The 21,382-nt window shown below is 44.9% G+C and overlaps 1 protein-coding gene across 1 annotated transcript in view; it reads left to right on the top strand.

Moving 5' to 3' along the window:
- Positions 1-21,382, top strand: part of UBA7 (ubiquitin like modifier activating enzyme 7) — a 411,248-nt gene that overhangs the window by 182,746 nt on the left and 207,120 nt on the right. Inside the window, 2 exon segments of the mRNA XM_030206492.1 lie at positions 1,290-1,486; positions 19,350-19,414. Coding sequence (XP_030062352.1) covers positions 1,290-1,486; positions 19,350-19,414 — 262 coding nt within the window.

Raw genomic sequence — 21,382 nt, 5'->3', positions numbered from 1 at the left:
GACTCCTGATGTAGGCCTTTTGGCCGAAACACAACGTTGTGTCGAGTCAATTTTAATGTGTTATTATTATATCATTATTTGTTTAAAGATTAATAAAGTTTTGTTTTTTTACATAAAAACATTTGGTTCCATCCTTTGGATAGCCTGACTTTTTTTCCCACTTCAATAACAACTAAGTCATAAAAAGGTGCCCTAAATGAACAGATGACCACTGCAGGGATTAAGGTGTAACCCCTTTACTCCCAGAGCCTCTATGACTGCTTCAGATGTTATTGTCAGTCTTATTAGAGCAGCAAGCAGGCCCTGAAGTAGCCTAGTAGTCAGTGCAGTGCACTGAAGAGAAGGGGACCCAGGCCCATATCCCCCTCCAACTGTTACACTTGTGGTGGAAAGTCTGAGCCACACAGACATCCCAACAGAGCAGTGGGGCACCCTAGGGGGCGCTGCAGTGGCCCACATAAAAGATCCCAGGTACATATCTCACCATTACCCTCTTATATTGTATAGTGAGCCCTCCAAACCCCACCAAAAATCTACTGTACCCACATATAGGTGACATCTGCAGACATATGGGCTATTGTAGTGGTGTACTGTTGAGTACAGTAGGTTTTTGGCAGTCTCTTAACCCTCACTGCTTCACATACAAATTCAGATTGAGTCCTCCAGGGACAGAAAATACCTACTGTATCTGAATGTATACTGCTTTGATAGCTTGCAGGCGTAATGCACACATAAATGTGAGTGCCTAGGAGGCAGCGGCGATCCTAGCCGGCATGACACCCGGGGTGGATCACCGATGCGCCCCCCCCCCTGGCGAAATGACACCCCCCCCCCCCGGGTGCACACCGCTGGGGGGGGGGGGGTGCCGCGGCGCGCACTTGTCAGCTGAGTTCGCTGACTTTGCTAACTTCGCTACAGCTCCTTCTGCCCCGGCCGGAACAGGAAGTAACCTGTTCCGGGGCAGAGGGAGCTGCAGCGAAGTTAGCGAAGTCAGCGAACTCAGCTGACAGGCGCGCGCCGCAGCTAGGAGGTGATAGAATTACCTTTACAGTGGCTGAATATTCCTGCTGCCAGAAGCTGTGGTGGCCAGCACTGTCTTAAGTAAATTCCAGCACTGCTGCTTGTACAGACAATGGGCACTGAGTATATGTGGACTATTTAAATGCCACAGCAGGCATTGTAAACAAACGCTGACTGCAGTGTTTAAATATTGACCCAGTAGTACATATGAGACACTATTACACTTTATGTACATCATTTCTGGTTTCTGTCTGTATTTCCATGCTCAGGAATGTATATGGATCAGCGCTGCATCTATTACCGCAAGCCGCTGCTGGAGTCTGGGACCCTTGGCACAAAGGGCCACACACAAGTCATTGTCCCTTTCCTGACAAATACATATGGAACTGCCAGAGACACTTCGGAAACAGCATTCCCCATGTGCACACTCAAAAACTTCCCCAGCACCATCGAACACACCTTACAGGTATTGTACAGAGACCCTCATAAAGGGTATCGGAAGTACTAGGCATTTAATCTGCGGAAGGTTTATTGAATCTGCCAATATTCTGCACCCTCGGCAGTTGGGGTTTCGTTCAGGACATAGCACAGAAACACCGTTTATTGCCATCCTTAGGGCCCCTTTTACCAAGCTGCAGCAAAAGGGGCCTGCGTTGGTGTGTGTTTTTCACGTGCGCCAAGGCCCCCTTTTACCTCAGTGGGTAAAAGGTAAGTCTTTCTTTTTTTCAGGAAATGGCCATGCGGCAAGTGAAGCACTTGCTACGTGGCCATTTGGTGGGGGGGGGAGCCCTTACCTCTATTGAGGTGGCGGTAAGGGCTCCCATGCTAACCCGGAGGTAACTGGGCAGCTCGTGGCACTGCCCAATTACCACCGGGTACATGCCAGCACTACAAAAATCAAATATTTTTGTAGTGCCAGATATGACAGCGCACTAAGGGTGGAAACTACCACTGGGTTGCTGCAGTAGCCTGGCAGTACTTCCTTTTTAGCGAGCGGTAAGCCTGTGTTGGGCTTACCGCCGCTTTGTAAAAGGGACCCTTAGTGAGGTACATAGCTCTCCAGATAGTGGACAAAGTTCTGGTTGTATCACTAGACTTGGCACTTGCTTTTGATCAGGTGGGATCATCATCTGCCTTTTGTTGTGGTTGCAGTCTGTTGGAATAAGTGGTACAGCACTGGAGTGGTTTACTTATCAGCACATACCATTGCAGTATTCACAAGGATATCAGTTTGTAAATCCTCTGCCTTAAGTTGTGGAGTGCCAGAAACTTCTGTTTTCACCTATTTTGTTTAATGTACTTTTGGGTCCTTTACTCACCGTGTAAAATTTTGGAATTGGTGCATACTTTTATATAGATGACATTCCTTCAGTGGCCAAAGTTTCTTCTTTATGTTAATTGAGCTCAAAATGGCACCCATAATGCTTGAGATGCAAAATAGTGTCTTAATGTCCTGATGCTGATATCAGGGGCGTAGATACGTGGGGCCACGGGGGCATGGGCCCCTACAGATTACTACTACTACTACTACTTAGCATTTCTATAGCGCTGCCAGGGTTACGCAACGCTGTACAAGTTTAACATGGCGAAGGACAGTCCCTGCTCAAGAGAGCTTACAATCTAAAGGTTACAAACTATGTAGTCAGTGTAGGTAGCATGAATGGGGAAGGTGGTTAGGCACCAAAAGCAAGGGAGAAGAGATGGGCCTTAAGTAAGGACTTGAAGGTGGGCAGGGAGGGCGCTTGGCGTATGGGCTCGGGAAGTCTGTTCCAGGCATAAGGTGATGCGAGGCAGAAGGGGCGGAGTCTGGAGTTAGCGGTGTTGGAGAAGGGTACAGATAGGAGTGATTTGTCCTGAGAGCGGAGGTTACGGGCGGGAACATACGGGGAGAGGAGGGTAGAGAGGTAATGGGGGGCTGCAGATTGAGTGCATTTGAAGGTCAATAGGAGAAGCTTGAACTGAATACGGTAGCGGATAGGGAGCCAGTGAAGTGATTTGAGGAGAGGGGTGATATGAGAGTATCGGTTCACGCGGTAGATAAGACGTGCGGCAGAATTTTGGACAGCTTGAAGGGGGGATAGATGGCTAAGCTGGAGGCCAGCGAGAAGAAGGTTGCAATAGTCAAGACGAGAGGTAACGAGCGAGTGGACGAGGGTTCGGGTGGTCTGTTCAGAGAGGAATGGGCGAATTTTGCTAATATTATAGAGGAAGAAGCGACAGGTCTTAGCAGTCTGCTGGATATGGGCAGAGAAGGAGAGGGAGGAGTCGAAGATGACTCCGAGATTGCGGGCTGAAGAGACGGGGAGGATGAGGGCGTTGTCAACAGAGACGGCAAGTGGGGGAAGAGGAGAAGAGGGTTTGGGTGGAAAGACAAGGAGCTCAGTCTTTGCCATGTTCAGTTTCAGATGCCGGTTGGACATCCAGGCAGCGATGTCTGAGAGGCAGGCCGAAACTCTGGCCTGGGTTTCGACTGTGATGTCGGGAGTGGAGAGATAAAGCTGGGTGTCATCAGCATAGAGATGGTACTGGAAACCATGTGATTACGCCCTGGCCCCCTCTACATTTGACCCCCGCCGTCGCCGCCTACCCCCCCCCCCCCCCCCCATCAGGTACCTTGTTTGCTGGCGGGGGTCCCCAAACCCCGCCAGCTGAAGAGTTTTCTTCAGCGCCAGTCGACTCCAGCGCCTCTGTTGTGGGATCATCTGTTTCTGACTCCTTACGTCCTGCACCGTGCATGTAGCCCCGTGCAGGACGTAAGGCATCAGAAACAGATGATCCCACTCTTCAGCTGGCGGGGATTGAGGACCCCTGCCAGCAAACAAGGTACCTGATGCGGCGGGGGGCTGCGGCGGTGGTTCAAAGTGGCTGGTGGGCGATGGTTGTGGTGGCAGGGGGGGGGGGTCCAAAGTTGGGGGGTGGCGGCACCAGGGGGGGTCAGCGGCTAAACAGTGCCCCCCCTTGGGCTCTGCTCCCCCGTCCGTCAAGGTCTGGCTATGCCCCTGGCTGACATACATTGAAGTAACCGCTGACCATAGGCACCGACTCTGTGGGTGCTCGAGCACCCCCAATATTTCACCCACTGGAAGTTCCCTTCGCCAGCCCAGAATTTTAAAAGTCCTTCCCTCCCTCTGAGTTCCAGGGTCCTCCCCCCCTCTGAGTTCCAGGGTCCCCCATCCCCTCCCTCCGAGTTCCAGTGCCCTTTCCATCCCCTCCCTCCCTCCGAGTTCCAGGGTCCTCCCCTCCCCCCTCCCTCTGAATTTTAAGTCATCTTATCTCATCGGGGTTATGCCGGCAGCAGCAGTGAAAAGTGTGCAGGCTCTGCGCTTCAGCTCTTCCCCTCTCTCAGCTCTGGTCCCACCCTCATTTCCTGTTTCCACAAGGGCGGGACCAGAGCTCAGAGAGTGGAAGGGCTGAAGCGCCGACCCTGCACGCTTTTCACTGCTGCTGCCGGTGTAACCCCGACGAGGTAAGATGACTTTTAAAATTTGGAGGGAGGGGGGACCCTGGAACTGGGAGGGAGGGAGGGGGGAGGTGGACCCTGGAACTCGGAGGGAGGGGGAGAGGACCCTGGAACTCTGAGGGAGGGGAGGAGGACCCTGGAACTTGGATGGAGGGGGAGGACCCTGGAACTCGAATGGAGGGAGGGAGGGGGGCCTGGAACTGGGAGGGAGGGAGGGAAGGGGGAATGCATCACCTTAAAAAAAAGAAAAAACCCCACCCCCAATCATTTTGAAAAGTTGGCTCCTATGCCGCTGATCATTAATATCTCAATTCACTGTATTTTACTAAAGCAGACTATCAGTTCTCTATGGGCAATTTGGATGGCTCAAAGGTTTTTTTTTAATTATTCCATGCCAAAAAATGGCGCCTAAAAATGCAAAGATGCTAACACTTCTAGGCACACAAAACAAAAATGAAATGCATGTTGATGTGACAATACTTTGTATAAATACTGAGTATGACCTATCAAATTTGTAGTAAAAAGCAGACACTCCATACTAATATTTAAACCTGATGGCTCTAAAGTCTTTAGCTTATGTATGCACCATTGTTCACATTGCAACAGTCTTTGTTTAAAGAGGTTTGTTCAATATCAAAACATGTTAAATCTTCAGCCTTATGTAGTGAACAATGTACTACCAACAATATTTCAACTTTCTGTCTATTGGTCTCATTACAAATGAGAAAAACATCCAAAAAGTGACATAAATCTGCATTTGGACGTTTTTCTCACAAAAACGTCCAAATTGGCATTTTCAAAACCAATTTTTAGACGTTTTTCTATGACGTCCGTCAGAATTGCATTCAGATCACAGGTGCATGTTAAGGGTGGGATTTGGGCATTCCAAGCACTTGGACGTTTTTCAGCCATAATAGAACAAAACCGTCCAAGACTAACACTAAGACATTTTGAGCTAGACCTGTTTTTATAATGAATAAAGCACAAAAAGGTGCCCCAAATGACCACTAGAAGGAATCAGGGGTGAATTCTCCTTACTCCTCCAGTAGTCACTAACTCCCTCCCACCCCCCAAAAAATGTAATTAAAAACATTACTTGCCAGCCTCTATGCCAATCTCAAATGTTATACTCAGGTCCATTGCAACAGCACGCAGGTCCATGGAATAGTCTAGTGGTGGGTGCAGTGCACTGCAGACAGGTGGAACCAGGCCCATACCTCACCCTACCTGTTACACTTGTGGAGAAAACTGTGAGCCCTCCAAAACTCACCAGAAACCCACTGTACCTACATATAGGTGCCCCCTTTACCTGTAAGGTCTATGGTAGTGGGTTTTGGGGGGGCTCAGCAGACAAGATAAGGGAGCAATAGTGAGGTGTACCTGGGTGCATTTTTTGAAGTCCACTACAGTGCCCCCTAGGGTGCCCTATTGCTTTTCTGGGATGTCTGGGGGACCAGTCTACTAAAAATGCTGGCTCCTCCTACATCCCAGTGGCTTGCTTTTGTGCGTTTTGCACTTGGACATTTTTTGTTTGAAAATGGACCAAAAAACAAAACGTCCAAATCACAAAACCTTGTTCAAAACAGTATTTTCGAAAACAAAAGATAGACGTTTTACTTTTTTGAAAATGACCTTCTTTCCTGTTCAGATTTTGGACGTTTTTTGTAAAACATCCAAAATCGGACTTAGACGTCATATCGAAAATGCCCCTTCACGTATATTGGAACGATATTTGTTAATCCTTAAATTTAGTGCTTGCATGGTTTTTCCCATATACAGTTTATTACAAGCGCACTGTAAAATGTAAACCACAAAGTCACACTTATAATGTCCCAGTGGCAGATCATGTTGTATAATGGTTCTTAGCTGGACTCAACAACTCCTTGAGGTACTTGTTCCTTGAAAAAGCAATTCTTAAATCACAGTCCTTAAAAGCAGAATGTGTTGGAGTCACTTCCCATCCTTTCTAAAAGTAAGCGGACACTGTCGTTGTATCTAGCTTTCTTATAAGCAGTTTTTAATACCTTATCAGGATTTCCACATTTTTAAAATCCAACAGCAGTATTTTGCTTGAATTTTAAATTCTCCTTTATTGGTACATATTCTCCTATACCTTAAAATTGAGAGAAAGGCACATTGTTCTTTAAACTGACAGGATGATCTACACTGCCTGATGTCAACATCTAAAAAATGAATTCTCTCCTTGGAAAGCTGATATGTAAACTGTCTGCTTGGATTACACATGCTTAACCATTTAACAAAACTGCTTAATTGTGCCTTATCACCAGACCATAAAAGGAAAACATTGTCTACATACTTTCTCCACATGTAAATCTTCTCTCGAAAAGGAGAACAATAGATTCAGTCTTTTTCAAATGTAGACGTATATAGATTGGGCGTGAATGTCGCGCCCATGGCTACTCAAGAAACATGTAAATATAATTCCTTTCGGAAAATTAAAAATATTCACAGTTAAAGCTATCATAGCCAACTGCACAAAAAAAAACAAGTAAGAATCTGGTACGGACAGAGACAAGATTCTAGAGTAGATTGAACTACTTTTAGAGCCCCATCTTGTGGAGTACAGGTATATAAAGAGAAGTAATATCCAAAGTTACCATAAAAAAAGAAGGGTAGTGGTCCTTACAGACTTCATTCAATAATTTTAAAAAAATGGGTATTATCATTTGAATCTGCCAACCCACCCAGGATTCACCACTACATTTGGTATAGAGCAGAATCCCAGGAAACAGGATTAAAAGGCAGATCTTCTTGCCTTAGGTGGGGGAAAGGGAAAAGCTTAGCCCCAGTAGAAGCTAAGGAAACATCATTAGCTTTTATACCTGAGGCTGACCTTGGAGATGAAAACAGTGAGTTTCCCTAGGAATACCATGTTTTTGATTGTGTGTGTTGATTGTTCTCCGCCCAGAATCTCAAGATGATGCACAATATAAGTAATATAAATTAAATATAGACTGCATCCCAAGAGGAGTGACTGCTTTGGGGACTTACCAGGAAGTTTTCCAGAGCTGCAAACAAACTTGGACCCCACTACAGAAGAGAGCATGGACTGGCAGCCAGCCCCCCCCCCCCCCCCCCCCACATCTCAGAAGAGGAAGAGAATCTCTCTGAACAAATTGACAAGTTGTCAGTTATTTCAAGTACTACTTGCTGCTCTTCTTCTCAGACCCTACTGGGAGATTTTTTTCATTCTAAGTGTTACTACTGTGCTCTGTGGAAGGGAAGGGCAGGGCTCTATGTAGCAAGCAGTTAACTCTTTCCAAAGGAGGTGACGGAGAGAGAGAATCGCAGAAGGGAAAAAGGCCTTGTTTTGTTAAGGAACAGCATGCCAGTGACAGTTATCTGATGCTGGGGTCCATCTTGGGGGGGTCAGCACCCAAGAAAAAGATCTAGGTGTCGTTGTAGACAATAAACTGAAATCTTCTGTCCAGTGTGTGGCAGCGGTCAAAAAGCAAACAGGATGCTAGGAATTATTAGGAAGGGGATGGTAAATAAGGCCAAAAATGCTATAATGCCTCTGTATCGTTCCATGATTTGACCTCACCTTGAGTGTTGCTTTCAGTTCTGGTCACCGAATCTCAAAAAAGATACAGCGGAATTAGAAAAGATTCAAAGAAGAGCGACCAAAATGATAAAGGGGATGGAACTTCTCTCATATTAGAAAAGTCCAAAGAGGTTAGGGCTCTTCAGCTTGGATAAGAGGTGGATGAGGGGAGATATGATTGAGGTCTACAAAATCCTGAGTGGTGTAGAATGAGTAGAAGTGAATCCATTTTTTTTACTAGTTCAAAAAGTCAAAGACTAGGGAACATTCTAGGAAGTTACATTGAAATACATTTAAAACAAATAGGAGGAAATATATTTTACTACTACTACTACTATTTAGCATTTCTATAGCGCTACAAAGCATACGCAGCGCTGCACAAACATAGAAGAAAGACAGTCCCTGCTCAAAGAGCTTACAATCTAATAGACAAAAAATAAAGCAAGCAAATCAATTAGTGTGTAGAGGAAAGAGGAGAGGGTAGATGGGGATGTCAAAAGCAATGTTAAAGAGGTGGGCTTTCAATCTAGATTTAAAAATGGTCAAGGATGAGGCAAGACGTAGGGGCTCAGGAAGTATAGTTAAGAATAGTTAAGCTCTGGAACTCTTTGCCGCAGGATGTAGTAACAGCTGTTAGCGTATCTGGCTTTAAAAAAAAGTTTTGGACAAGTTCCTGGAGGAAAAGTCCATAGTCTGCTAGACAGACATAGGGAAGCCACTGCTTGCCCTGGGATTGGTAGCATTGAATGTTGTTGCTAATTAGGTTTCTGCCAGGTACTTGTGACTTGGATTGGCCACTGTTGAAAGCAGGATACTGGGCTAAATGTACCATTGATCTGACCCAGTATGGCTATTCTTATGTTCTTATGATAATGAAAGAGGATTTACTAAAGTGAAGAGCAGAGAGGGACATTATTGAAACTGAGAGAGAAGCACAGCTAGTGGAACCTTTGGAAGCCCATGTACTGTCTTTGTGCTGCAGCAGAGTCCTGCTAGATGTATGATAGCTGTTGAGCAGCATTACTTTTGAAGACTGTGCCTTAGGGTTAGGAAGCCCAAGACTGGTGATCTCTAGAGACAGTAGATATGGTTTCCTCTGCTTTAAATATATATGTGTATTGGCAACACAGCCTTTGAGGGTACTGGATTTAAAGGGACAGTATCTTTGGAGAAGAAATACAGCACTGCCCACTGTATCCATAATTTTTTTATTTTTTTTTTATTTTCTTGCTTTGGAACTTGTCTAGCAGAATAACTGAGGGTTAAAGACTATTTATTGAACTCAGCCTTGAAGTGGAACTGATACTAATCAAACTCTGGTATAAAGTATCACATACCATGTAAAATAAGTTTATCTTGTTGGGTAGACTAGATGGAGTCTTCAACTAGCAGTGCTTGGGGATCCCCGCCAGCCACATTACAGCAGAGTTCAAAGTGCCACCCTGTGCCCACCCAGGCCCACCCCTGGCTATTGCAGTGGTACCAAACGTTCTAAAACTAAACTGTTCTTCAACCCCTACTGTTGAAAAAACACCAAAAAAAAACCAACCAGGAAAACCCAGGGAGATGGGTTTTGCTTTCACTTTCACTTTCATAATTAGTTTTAAAACAAAACAGTCCCATGTTCCTGGATTTATTCCCTGTATTTCCCTTACATCCAAACAAAACAGTACTTTCTTCCTTGCCTTTATTCGATAACTTTGTTACACTTTGGGTTCCTGTTTGTAAGGCTTTCCATTTCATCACTTTCAAGGCAGTGCCTTAGGCAGGTTTCTTCTTGGGTCCTACTCCTAGTGCTACAGTTTTTTTCTTTCTCTTGTCCTCCCCTGTATTGCTCTCAGGGAGTTTTAGTAAGTCTTCTAAATGCACTAGCTCCTCCCCCCATATTAACATATGGCATATCAGTTAGCTTAATATTTTCCCTTCACTGATGATCAGAACAACTCCCCTCCCAGGGCACCTCCGCCCAATATGTCATCCAACTCCCTCTGGGCTTAGGGATTCCTGTTTCCCACCATCTTTTGGGATAACTGCTGCCATTGTTCCTTCCCTTCGGCATTGACAATCTCCCCAAACTATCCTCACCTTTGAAAGGGTGCTCTATAGCTTTCTTGTGCTGTGTTTGATGGGAGCTGTATTTCCTCCCCCTTTCCCTTCTTAAGGCAAACCCCCGGATTCTACATAGTGCGCCTAGAGATGGATCCCAAACGGCACGCAATTTAACAATATTAACGAGCTAATGAGCATTGTTAACAGCACTTAACAAGCAATAACGAAAAAAAAAACACCAAAAGAACAATCAGGAAAACCCAGAGATATGGGTTTTGTTTTCGCTTTCATAATTAGTTTCAGAATAGAACAGTATCTTATTCCTGGATTTACTCTCTCCCTGTATTTCCCTTCCAATTTATTAAAAAACTTATTCCGGCTGGGCCGGGGCCAACCTGGGCCATATGTTTTGGAGGTGCCCAAGGATTCAACACTTCTGGAAAGGATTGCTTAAGCAAATATCAAGTATGTGGTCCGCAGGTAGGTTCTTGGATGCGCAGTTGCTCTTTGGCCAGCCCAGGCTGGGTTCCCGGGTACCACAGGGGTATAAGGAGTTTGTAACACGTGCCATAATCATTGCAAAAAAAAAAAAACAATTCTGCTGACTTGGCTATCAGTAGAAGGCCCTTCTTTATCTGCCTGGCATACCCAAATGCTGAGCATGATGAGATTAGAGAGACTGGGAGTGGACAACATAACATCTGCTAAAGGCCTCAAATTTCAGTTGAGGTGGGCCCCATTATGGAAGACTTTAACACCTGCTGCGAGAGGACATTTATTAAACATATGATGATGGTAAAATGAAGGAAACCAGCGAGTTGTACTCAATCATTCATCACCCCAGCTATAAGCTTGCATAAATAGCAATGTTTTGAGATCCTTTTTTTTAATTCTTTGAAATCTGTAATATTTCTTATTCGCATTGGCAACTTAATCCAGTAGACTGGGACAGCAATATAACAAATCTTATTCTATAGTCATCAGAAAGGATCTCATGATGAGATGAAACATCAAGTAACTTCTGAGTTTCTGATCTCAATGATTGATTTGGTTGGTAATTATGAAGTCTTGCTGCCAGTATCTCTGAGACTTGTTCTGAAACACCTAAATCTCTCAATTTTTAACGATAGGAATTGATTCAATTTTGTACTGAAACACTGTAGGATTATCAGGTGAGTCATATGTTGACAACAGAATATACATCTTGTTAATATTTAATTTCAGGCTATTTGCAGACATTCAGTACTGGGATTACACCACATTTTCATTGTTGTGAATGGATGCACGTAGATTTAGGTGCTGAAATATCAACTAAGCGTATTGTGATAATAACCCTGGGTCCCATGCTCCTCAAAACCTTCTGTCACTTGCACAACAATCCCAGGCTTGTAGTTCACATGAGTTCAGGTCAAGGCCACAAAGTGATCCACTCCTGGTTTTCTTCCTTTATTCCAGCCAAGCAGTTTTAACACTAGCGAACTGATAGTGTCCAAACCCAAAAGACTCCTACAAGTTTTTGACCCCTTTACTTGCTCACCAGGGGTGTCCAGTCCCACTTCAATGTGCTCAGCAAGCTTCTTTCTGTGGTCTGCCCCCTTCACTATCAAGGGCTGGCAGCTCCCGTTCCAGTAAGCTTCTTTCTGTGGCTTCCCACAACTGCCTTTTGCAGTACCTGGAATTCCTTTAGCAGGCTTCCTGTTCCAGATCACTGCCCTCTGCTTCAAAGCCAGAATTAGGGTTACCTTTCACCCTACACTCCATAACTTCCGGGCAGGAGAGAACAACACCTTTCTCTTCCTAGGCGCTCTTTTTCCTCTCTGCCCTTTTGGCTCAAGCCTGCCTATTTTCAGCTGGGAATGGGAATGGCTTCTTCCCCCCCCCCCCAATCTTCCCCTCCTGATGTGGCATGCAGGGGCGTATCTGCGTGGGGCCTCAGGGGCCTGGGCCCCCGCAGATTTTGCCCTGGACCCCCCTACCGCCATCAACCCTCCCCCGCTGCCGTTCTTACTTTTGCTGGCGGGGGACCCCAACCCCCGCCAGCCGAGGTCTGCTTCCACCTGCCGCTGCCGTAAAAACTTCTTCTTCAGCCGGCGGGGGACCCCAAACCCCCACCAGCCGCCCCGCGGTGTTTAAAATTCATCTTCGGCCTCCGTGGCCGTGCTGCTGTGATAGGCGCTGTTGAAATCCACTTCGGAGTCTGACGTCGCAGCAAAAGTAAGAACGGCAGCGGGGGAGGGTTGGCTGCGGGAGGGGGTAGAGAGAGTCATTGGTGGCGGTGGGGGCTCGGCGGTGGGGGCTCGGCGGCGGCGGCGGGGGGGGGGGGGGCTAAAATGTGCCCCCTCCCTCTGGCTCTGGCCCCCCCTACCGCCGGAGTCCAGATACGCCCCTGGTGGCATGTCTTGCTTTTTCCACCCAGTAGAGCTGGACTTTCTTACTGAGGCTCCCCCTGGCTGCCAAACAAGATAACTCCCTTCTGCCTTAGCATAGGTTTACCGTATTTGCGGAGACAAAAAAAAAAAGAGGACAGAAAAAATAAAAATGTTTGCTACCTTTGCTAAAGAAATATTTAATTGTAGTTAATGAACAGACATCAAACATTGACTTACTTACTGTACAGCAGTAGACATTCTGCTTTTCAAGAATTTCTGGATTTGAGTTTGACTGAGTCTAAGCCTAAACATACTTGGCTTGCTTCTGAGATACTTGTGAAAGTCTTTGCATGACATATGCTTAAAGGTGTTCTGCACGAACAAAGTTCCTTTGGCAGATTCAACCAGCAGGGGAGCAGAGAAGGGATCAGCAATGCCTTTCTCTCTCTTTCGCACTCCCATGTGTCCAGACTGACTAATAGGCCAGAGTTGGTTTATCTCATTATGTAGGTAGATGTATTGGTCATAGGCACATAAAAGAAAAAGAGGTAATTTCCCTAAAGATTAAAAATCCTGTAGGTCATATCAGAAGATGTCCAAAAAGAGGACATGTCCTCTTAAAAGAGGACATGTGGTAACCCTAGATATAGGGGTAGATTTCTAGGATTCTGCTCCTGCCACTTGCTGTCCAGATTGCACCTATTTTGTGGACACTGGACAGGCACTGAGCGCTGCTTGCTCTGCCACTGTCTGTGCTTCCAAACATGAGTTTCAGGATGAGAGATCATTGCAGCTACTGTCCTCCGCTATATCAGGCAGTTGTGTGTATTTTGTTTTACCTGGGTAGTCTGCACATGCGTGGATTGCATATAATGCACAGCACTACATATTATTCACTGATACACCACTTAGCTGTGTTGAGGACTCTGGGGGCCAAGCCTGTGAACAGTATGTCGTGCCAGTCCCAGTGGGCAGCACAACTGGCAGCCCTGCCCAAACCTCTTTCCAGGCACCACACAGAAGGCATGTAGCAGCCCCAGCAGGCTGGATGATGCCACTGTGGGGGAAATGGGCCATGCAGATTAAAGAAAGGCTCAGAGGGTGCTATTTTTGACCTGCCTTTTTAGCTCATTATTTGTAAAGTCTTCCTAGAGTCCTGTTGTGTTCTGTAACTGGGATACTGTATGCAGGGGAAGCACAGACAGGAAGCAGCTGGAATCCATTTCCTGCCGTCCTTGCTACTGACAGTTTTAGTCACATACATATTTCTGCTCTCAGCTGCCACATTAGATCACAGCAGCAAGAAGAGAAAAAAGCCTTGGGATTAGGAGAAAGCTCCCCCGCAGATGCTCTTTGCAGTTACTTCCTCTTGAGAAAAGAATACCACATTAAAGGGAGTTACAGCTCTAGCTTGGAGCTATTGGCTGGGCCTCAGTCACCATTAAGATTTCCTGTAAGAATGCGCATTGCCTACCTCTCTGCCCTTTGTGTGTAACAATATAGAAAGAGCACACCTGTACTTAACACCTGTCTGAAGGCTCACCTGCCTGCGGATGGAACCTTTTCTGCTAGTTGTGGGTTGTGCTGTTAGTCCATTTCTATTAATAATCTGAGCATTTAACTGAAATTGAAACTATTCACAAAGACCTGAACCAGCAAAATGTGCCCTAGTTCTCAAGTAGCAAGCAAGCTTATAAACCAGACACCGCTTCATTCTGCTCTGATGGCAAAATTTTAACTATTCTTTTACAGCAGCGTTTTCTTGAGTCTTGTAAAATCTTGATATATCAGCTTTCTGTTATGCTGATGATATATTACTATTCCACTACACTGATCTTTCAGCCAAGCTTATCTAAAATTAATTCAGCTTTGGACGCCGCCTCTGAATCACTGAAAGACCGCAGCTACATGGATCACAGTTCATGCTTACTGTCAGTCGTTAACACCCAATCTCTGTGGCACATCAATCACCATGGCCCCTCAATTCAAATACCTTGGTGTATATTTGGACCAAGAACTTTCTTTTGAGACCCAAGTAGCCTCAGTATTGAAGAAATCTTTCTATGCTCTGCAAACATTCTGTGCGGTCTGAAATTTTCTGAATGAAAATTCTCAACTAACTCTTGGCATGCTCTGAAAATCTCTCAGCTAGACTAGTGCAATGTAATCTACTCAGGGCTCAATCACTCCCTTGTTGGACATCATCAAATTGTCCAGTACAGAGCCACAGAATTCGATCCACTTTTCATCTGTCATCACCAGCTCCCAAACCAATATAGAATCCAATTTAAAATTCTTACTCTATAACCCACAAAGTCCTACACATCAGCATTCTTTCATACTTCTCCACATATATTCTTCCTTACACACCAGCCAAAGCCTTCTGATTGCTCCTTGATAGAACTTTACAGATCCCTCCTGTATCCCAATCTCAGCTGGAATCTACTTGATCCTGTGCATTTTACTGCACTGCACCATGTCTTTGGAAGGCTCTTCCTATGTCAATTCAATTGGAATTCTCATTTAAAAAATTTAGAACATCATTAAAAACTCATGTATTTACTTCTGCCTTTGATACCCAGATTGAGAGTGATCCAGACCGCTGAGTGTTGTGATCCGTCCCGCCACTGACTGAAGATCCACAGGAATCCCAGAGCTCCCAAGCGATTCACCAGAGCCTGGAAGGCCTCTGGGGCCAATGACCATTTCTCTGGATGTAGCGTATACCAGATCAAAAAGTGAACATTGTCCATACCAGCCACCTGTCCCACAGACAGTGCCAGCAGATGACTATGCCCAATGAAAAAGGAGAAAGGCAGTCGCAACCACCGACTTGCCAATTGACGTAGGCCACCACCGTCTCACCACCTTGCCCTCCAACAGTGCCTGAAAGTGCTGCAGAGTAGATGCACCACCCTGGTCTCCAGTTGATTGATAGACCACTGCTTCTCAAGGGTACCTGGTCAAAATGGCCCCCGACAAAATAGCCCCGATAAAAAAGCTCCCGACATAATAGCCCCTGACATAACAGCCACTGTAAAAACAGCCTTCCCACAATATAGCCCTCCAATCAGGCTGCCCAGAATATGGCACTACAATTTTTTCCTAATAATCTTACATGTCCAAACAGGATAATGTTGGTAAGACTCTGAAAATTATGACAATATTTTTTTTTTTCAATTACCATGTTGATGGAAGAATAATTTCCTTAAACAGCAGAACAGATCATGAATACCAGTTAGTACATAAGTAATGCCATACTGGGAAAAGACCAAGGGTCCATCGAGCCCAGCATCCTGTCCACGACAGCGGCCAATCCAGGCCAAGGGCACCTGGCAAGCTTCCCAAACGTACAAACATTCTATACATGTTGTTCCTGGAGTTGTGGATTTTTCCCAAGTCCATTTAGTTGTGGTTTATGGACTTGTCCTTTAGGAAACCGTCCAACCCCTTTTAAAACTCTGCTAAGCTAACCGCCTTCACCACTTTCTCCAGCAACGAATTCCAGAGTTTAATTATACGTTGGGTGAAGAAAACTTTTATCCGATTTGTTTTAAATTTACTACACTGTAGTTTCATCGCATGCCCCCCTAGTCCTAGTATTTTTGGAAAGCGTGAACAGACGCTTCACATCCACCTGTTCCACTCCACTCATTATTTTATATACCTCTATCATGTCTCCCCTCAGCCATCTCTTCTCCAAGCTGAATAGCCCTAGCCTCCTTAATCTTTCTTCATAGGAAAGTCGTCCCATCCCCGCTATCATTTTAGTCGCCCTTCGCTGCACCTTTTCCAATTCTACTATATCTTTCTTGAGATGCGGCGACCAGAATTGAACACAATACTCAAGGTGCAGTCGCACCATGGAGCAATACAACGGCATTATAACATCCTCACACCTGTTTTCCATACCTTTCCTAATAATACCCAACATTCTATTCGCTTTCCTAGCCGCGGCAGCACACTGAGCAGAAGGTTTCAGTGTATTATCGACGACGACACCCAGATCCCTTTCTTGGTCCGTAACTCCTAACGTGGAACCTTGCATGACGTAGCTATAATTCGGGTTCTTTTTTATCACATGCATCACCTTGCACTTGCTCACATTAAACGTCATCTGCCATTTAGCCGCTCAGTCTCCCAGTCTCGTAAGGTGCTCTTGTAATTTTTCACAATCCTGTCGCGATTTAACAACTTTGAATAACTTTGTGTCATCAGCAAATTTAATTACCTCGCTAGTTACTCCCATCTCTAAATCATTTATAAATATATTAAAAAGCAGCAGTCCTAGCACAGACCCCTGAGGAACCCCACTAACTACCCTTCTCCATTGTGAATACTGCCCATTTAACCCCACTCTCTGTTTCCTATCCTTCAACCAGTTTTTAATCCACAATAGGACATTTCCTCCTATCCCATGACCCTCCAATTTCTTCTGTAGCCTTTCATGAGGTACCTTGTCAAATGCCTTTTGAAAATCCAGATACACAATATCAACCGGTTCTCCTTGGTCCACATGTTTGTTTACTCCTTCAAAGAATTGAAGTAAATTGGTCAGGCAAGATTTCCCCACACAAAAGCCGTGCTGACTTGGTCTCAGTAATCCATGTCCTCGGATTTGCTCTGTAATTTTGTTTTTAATAATAGCCTCTACCATTTTCCCCGGCACTGACGTCAGACTCACCGGTCTATAATTTCCCGGATCTCCCCTTGAGCCTTTTTTAAAAATTGGCGTTACATTGGCCACCCTCCAATCTTCCGGTACCATGCTTGATTTGAAGGTTAGGTTGCATATCACTAGCAGTAGCTCCGCAAGCTCATTTTTCAGTTCTATCAGTACTCTAGGATGAATACCATCCGGTCCAGGAGATTTGCTACTCTTTAGTTTGCTGAACTGCCCCATTATGTCCTCCAGGTTTACCGTGGTCAGTAAGTTTCTCCGACTTGTCCGCTTGAAATACCATTTCTGACACCGGTATCCCACCCAAATCTTCCTCGGTGAAGACCGAAGCAAAGAATTCATTCAGTCTCTCCGCTACGTCTTTGTCTTCCTTGATCGCCCCTTTTACCCCTCGGTCATCCAGCGGCCCAACCGATTCTTTTGCCGGCTTCCTGCTTTTAATATACCGAAAAAAAATTTACTATGTTTTTTTGCCTCTAATGCTTTTTTTTTCGTAATCCCTCTTGGCCTTCTTTATCTGCGCCTTGGTAGCTATAGAAGTTTGTTTATTTATATATGCTTTATACAATGCAATGCTGGTAGGAGCCTCTATCACTGAAGATTTCACTTGCAGTTTATCATCTTTTTTTGTGATGTGTTATTTTTTTCTAGGGGACTATTGTGTCAAGGGTTATTTTGTGGGAGGGGCTATTTTGTTGGGGGCTATTTTGGCGGGGCTGTTTTCTCAGGGCTATTATGTCGGGGTGCCCTTCTCAAGAGCCAACCAACAACCCTGTGCAACCTGACCTAGACATTGTGCTCCCCAGCCCTCCAGGCTAGCATCGGTGGTCACAACGATCCACTCCAGTGTTTCCAAAGGCATGCCGACTGTCGAGTGAAAAAGAGAGTATCAATGGAGAGATGTTGGACTCGGTGGGGGTGGGGGGAATCATCTCATCCCTTGCCTCAGTTGGCAGATTCTCTACCCACCAGTATTCTCTTTCCCATCACACTTGGAATTTCTGTCCATAAGGATTCCATGTTATGTGTTTCCTGTTTATTCCATTTGGCTTAATTCTGTCTTTAACGTACAGTGCTACTTCTCTCTCCCTACCCCCTCCAATTTAAACCACCCTGTCATTGGTTCACTGCCCTGTTTATTTCTCCCACTGGGCAGGCACCTTTCTCAGCACAACAGGAGGAGTGTTTCATAAGAAGTCATCTCCTTCTTCCAAGGGCTAGTTTCATCCTAAGAGCATCTATTTAAACCTACCCATAGGAAAGGCAAGTTTCTGTTCATAAAACAGGGCTTTTGAGAATTACGGACTAGTTGTGTGTTTTGCCTGGGGTAGGGTGGAGCCAGGGGGTGCACTTAAGCATATTCATTTGGATTTCCAGTGGTATGCAAATAAGTTTTTCATGGTGAAAGTACCAACACAAATAGCAGATGTAAATTTGTGTGTGTTCTTTTTCTGAGTTAGTTTTCAAAGAGAAGTTTTTCCCTTTGAAAATGGATGTAAAAGTCTGCAAATAAAAAGTACACACATGGTTTTACACATGGGCATGCATTATTTGAAAGTTGCCCCTTGAAAGTTCGTTGGGACCATATACCTGTGACAATTCTCTGCTGAGATTTACTGCTAACACTGATCTGATTTGATCTGCTTTCTGCCTTCCCTCATGTCAGGCATTGGGAGAGGCCTGGGGAACAGCACATTAATTTCCAGGTCATTAGCTCTGGTTTTCCTTCAGTTTTTTTTTTTTAAAGAAGTATTTAGAAGTAGCCTAATGGTTAGAGCAGCAGGCTAAGAACCAAAGAAGTCAGGGTTCAAATCCCATTGCTGCTCCTTGTGATTTGGGGCAAATTGCTTAATCCTCCACTGCCTCAGGTACAGACTTAAATTATAAGCCCTCTGGGAACAGGAACACTGTTCCCTCTAACCTGAGTGGGAGTCCTCCAACAGCATGGCTGCCAGTAGCAGGTGTGCTTCAATATTGTTTTTTCAGTCGCTAGAGACAGGCAGGTTCCCTGGAGTCCTGCAGATCTTACCTGTCCCTCACTATTGAAAATGTGATAGTGAAACAGCGCTCCCACCTACAGGACTGTAGGTGGAGGACTCCTGTTCAGCTTAAGGAAAATAGTGGATAGGAACCATACCTACTGTAACTCGTCCTGAACTACTCCTGAAAAAGCATGAACTAAATCCAAATTCCTTTCTTTTACAGTGGGCAAGAGATGAATTTGAAGGTCTATTCAAGCAGCAAGCTGATAGAGTCAACCAGTATCTGCAGTAAGTTTCTGACTAAAACACCATCTTGGATAAAGTAGTGTGGTTGGTGTGGAGGCTGATTTGACAGTGTTTCTTTTTTATGGTTCTAAATACAATTTGGGCTCCTGAGGCAGACGTTCTTACATCGAAACACGGCCTGTGTCAGGTCTTTCAAAAATAAAGGACTTCTGTTGTCTCAGTCTTGAAGACCCAGCTGTGCTTTTTTATTTGGTCATTTGTAATTGTGTACTGTTTTACTCTCTCTTTTGCCATATCCAGGTACTGGCATTGAATATCTGGGTTTATTTGGCAGTCAGCACTTAACCGCCTGACACTGCTTAAAGATAGGACAGTGTTTGATGTGGTCCGATTTGGCCACATAACTTAGGGGCCCTTTTACAAAGGCATGCCAAAAAATGGCCTGCAGTAATGTGGGAGCGTGTATTGGACGCGCGCTGAACCATTTCTCCAGTGCATCTGGAAAAGGGGTTTTTTTTTGGGGGGGGGGGCAGGAATTTGACGTGCGTCAAAATGAAAACCAGCACATCTATTTATGACCTGAGCCCTTAATGCCTGGAGACTTAGCAGTAAGGGCTCATGCATTACCTGCACAGAAACCGACCCCGTGGTAGAAAATAGAAAATTATTTTCTACTGCAAGTTTTCAGCATGCCAAATTTGGAAGCTGGGCGGTAATGCCGATTTGGCGCACGCTGGACGCGTGTAGGCTCTTGCGCACCTGTAAAAGGGCCCCTGAGGCAGTTAAAGGTTGAATATTAGGACTTAACTACATATCTACTAATTCTGCCCCTGGACTGCCCACAAAATAGCTAGCTTTCAGTTTAGTGGTCAGTGCTAATATTTAGCTGCACTGACTTGGTTACGTGTCACTGAGTATCAGTGGATAACCCCGTACGAGTGATTTAAGCAGCTGAGAGCCTCTCCTGGCTGCTTAAATCACATTGAATATCAGCCAGTTTGTGTTACTTTTATGTTGTACTAACCTAATACATTTTTGACCAGTGTTAGGAGCTGAAACCCCCTTCCTCAGCTCAAGATGGAACGGCATTTTAGGTCCCAAAAGCTGGTTAAATATTGTATTAAGTTAGTCCAATAAAAAGGTATCACCATATATTCTTCTGTTCTGACCGAAGACCATATTTACTTATTAAAATTTATAGGCCACAAATCTACAATGCTAAGTGGTTTACTGTAGTATATACAGTATGTGTATGTGCATATGATTCTATAAATCATCAGATTAGAATTAACTGGAATTAAGGGACTGTTTTATATGTAGTATATGCATATCGCACATATATTCTAAAACACTCACATACATACTCTTAAACATATTATAATATACTTCTTCAATCCCTTTACATCATCAGCTTTTCAACTAACCCTGTCACAATACATCATCAGTCTTTCAGTTAGGCCTACTGAGATGCACACTGCAACAAGTACGTTTTTAAAGCCTTTTTTAAATTGGTCCAGTTTTGTTATTGACCTTATTGGCATAGGCAAATCATTCCATAAACTAGGCCCAATGATGTAAAGAATCCGAAGACCTGTATTCTTCTAAATGAATAACCCGAAAAGAAAAGAGAACTCTCCCCGGGGCTCCCACCGGCTTCTCCGGGATCGGTCGCATTCCGCCTCTCCGGGTGCGGGGATCTGAACCCGACTCCCTTTCGATCGGCCAAGGGCAACAGAGGCCATCGCCCATCCCTTCCGAACGGCACTCGCCTATCTCTTAGGACCGACAGACCCATATTCAACTGCTGATTTGGTCACATAACTTATGGGCCCTTTTACAAAGGCATGACAAAAATTCACAAGTCAGAAACCTTGGAATACAGTTAGATTCAACACTTACACTGATTCCCCTAATCCAAGCAGCCTTCAAGAGCTGCTTCTACTATTTGCGACAGTTACGCTGCCTCTCTCCTTACATCGAGACGGTAAATCTTATCCCAGTTGTACATGC

The sequence above is a fragment of the Microcaecilia unicolor genome, chromosome 6, assembly GCF_901765095.1.
Source record: "Microcaecilia unicolor chromosome 6, aMicUni1.1, whole genome shotgun sequence".
NCBI lineage: Eukaryota > Metazoa > Chordata > Amphibia > Gymnophiona > Siphonopidae > Microcaecilia > Microcaecilia unicolor.
Note: the sequence above shows the minus strand (reverse complement) of the source record. Positions and strands in the feature narration are given on the sequence as shown.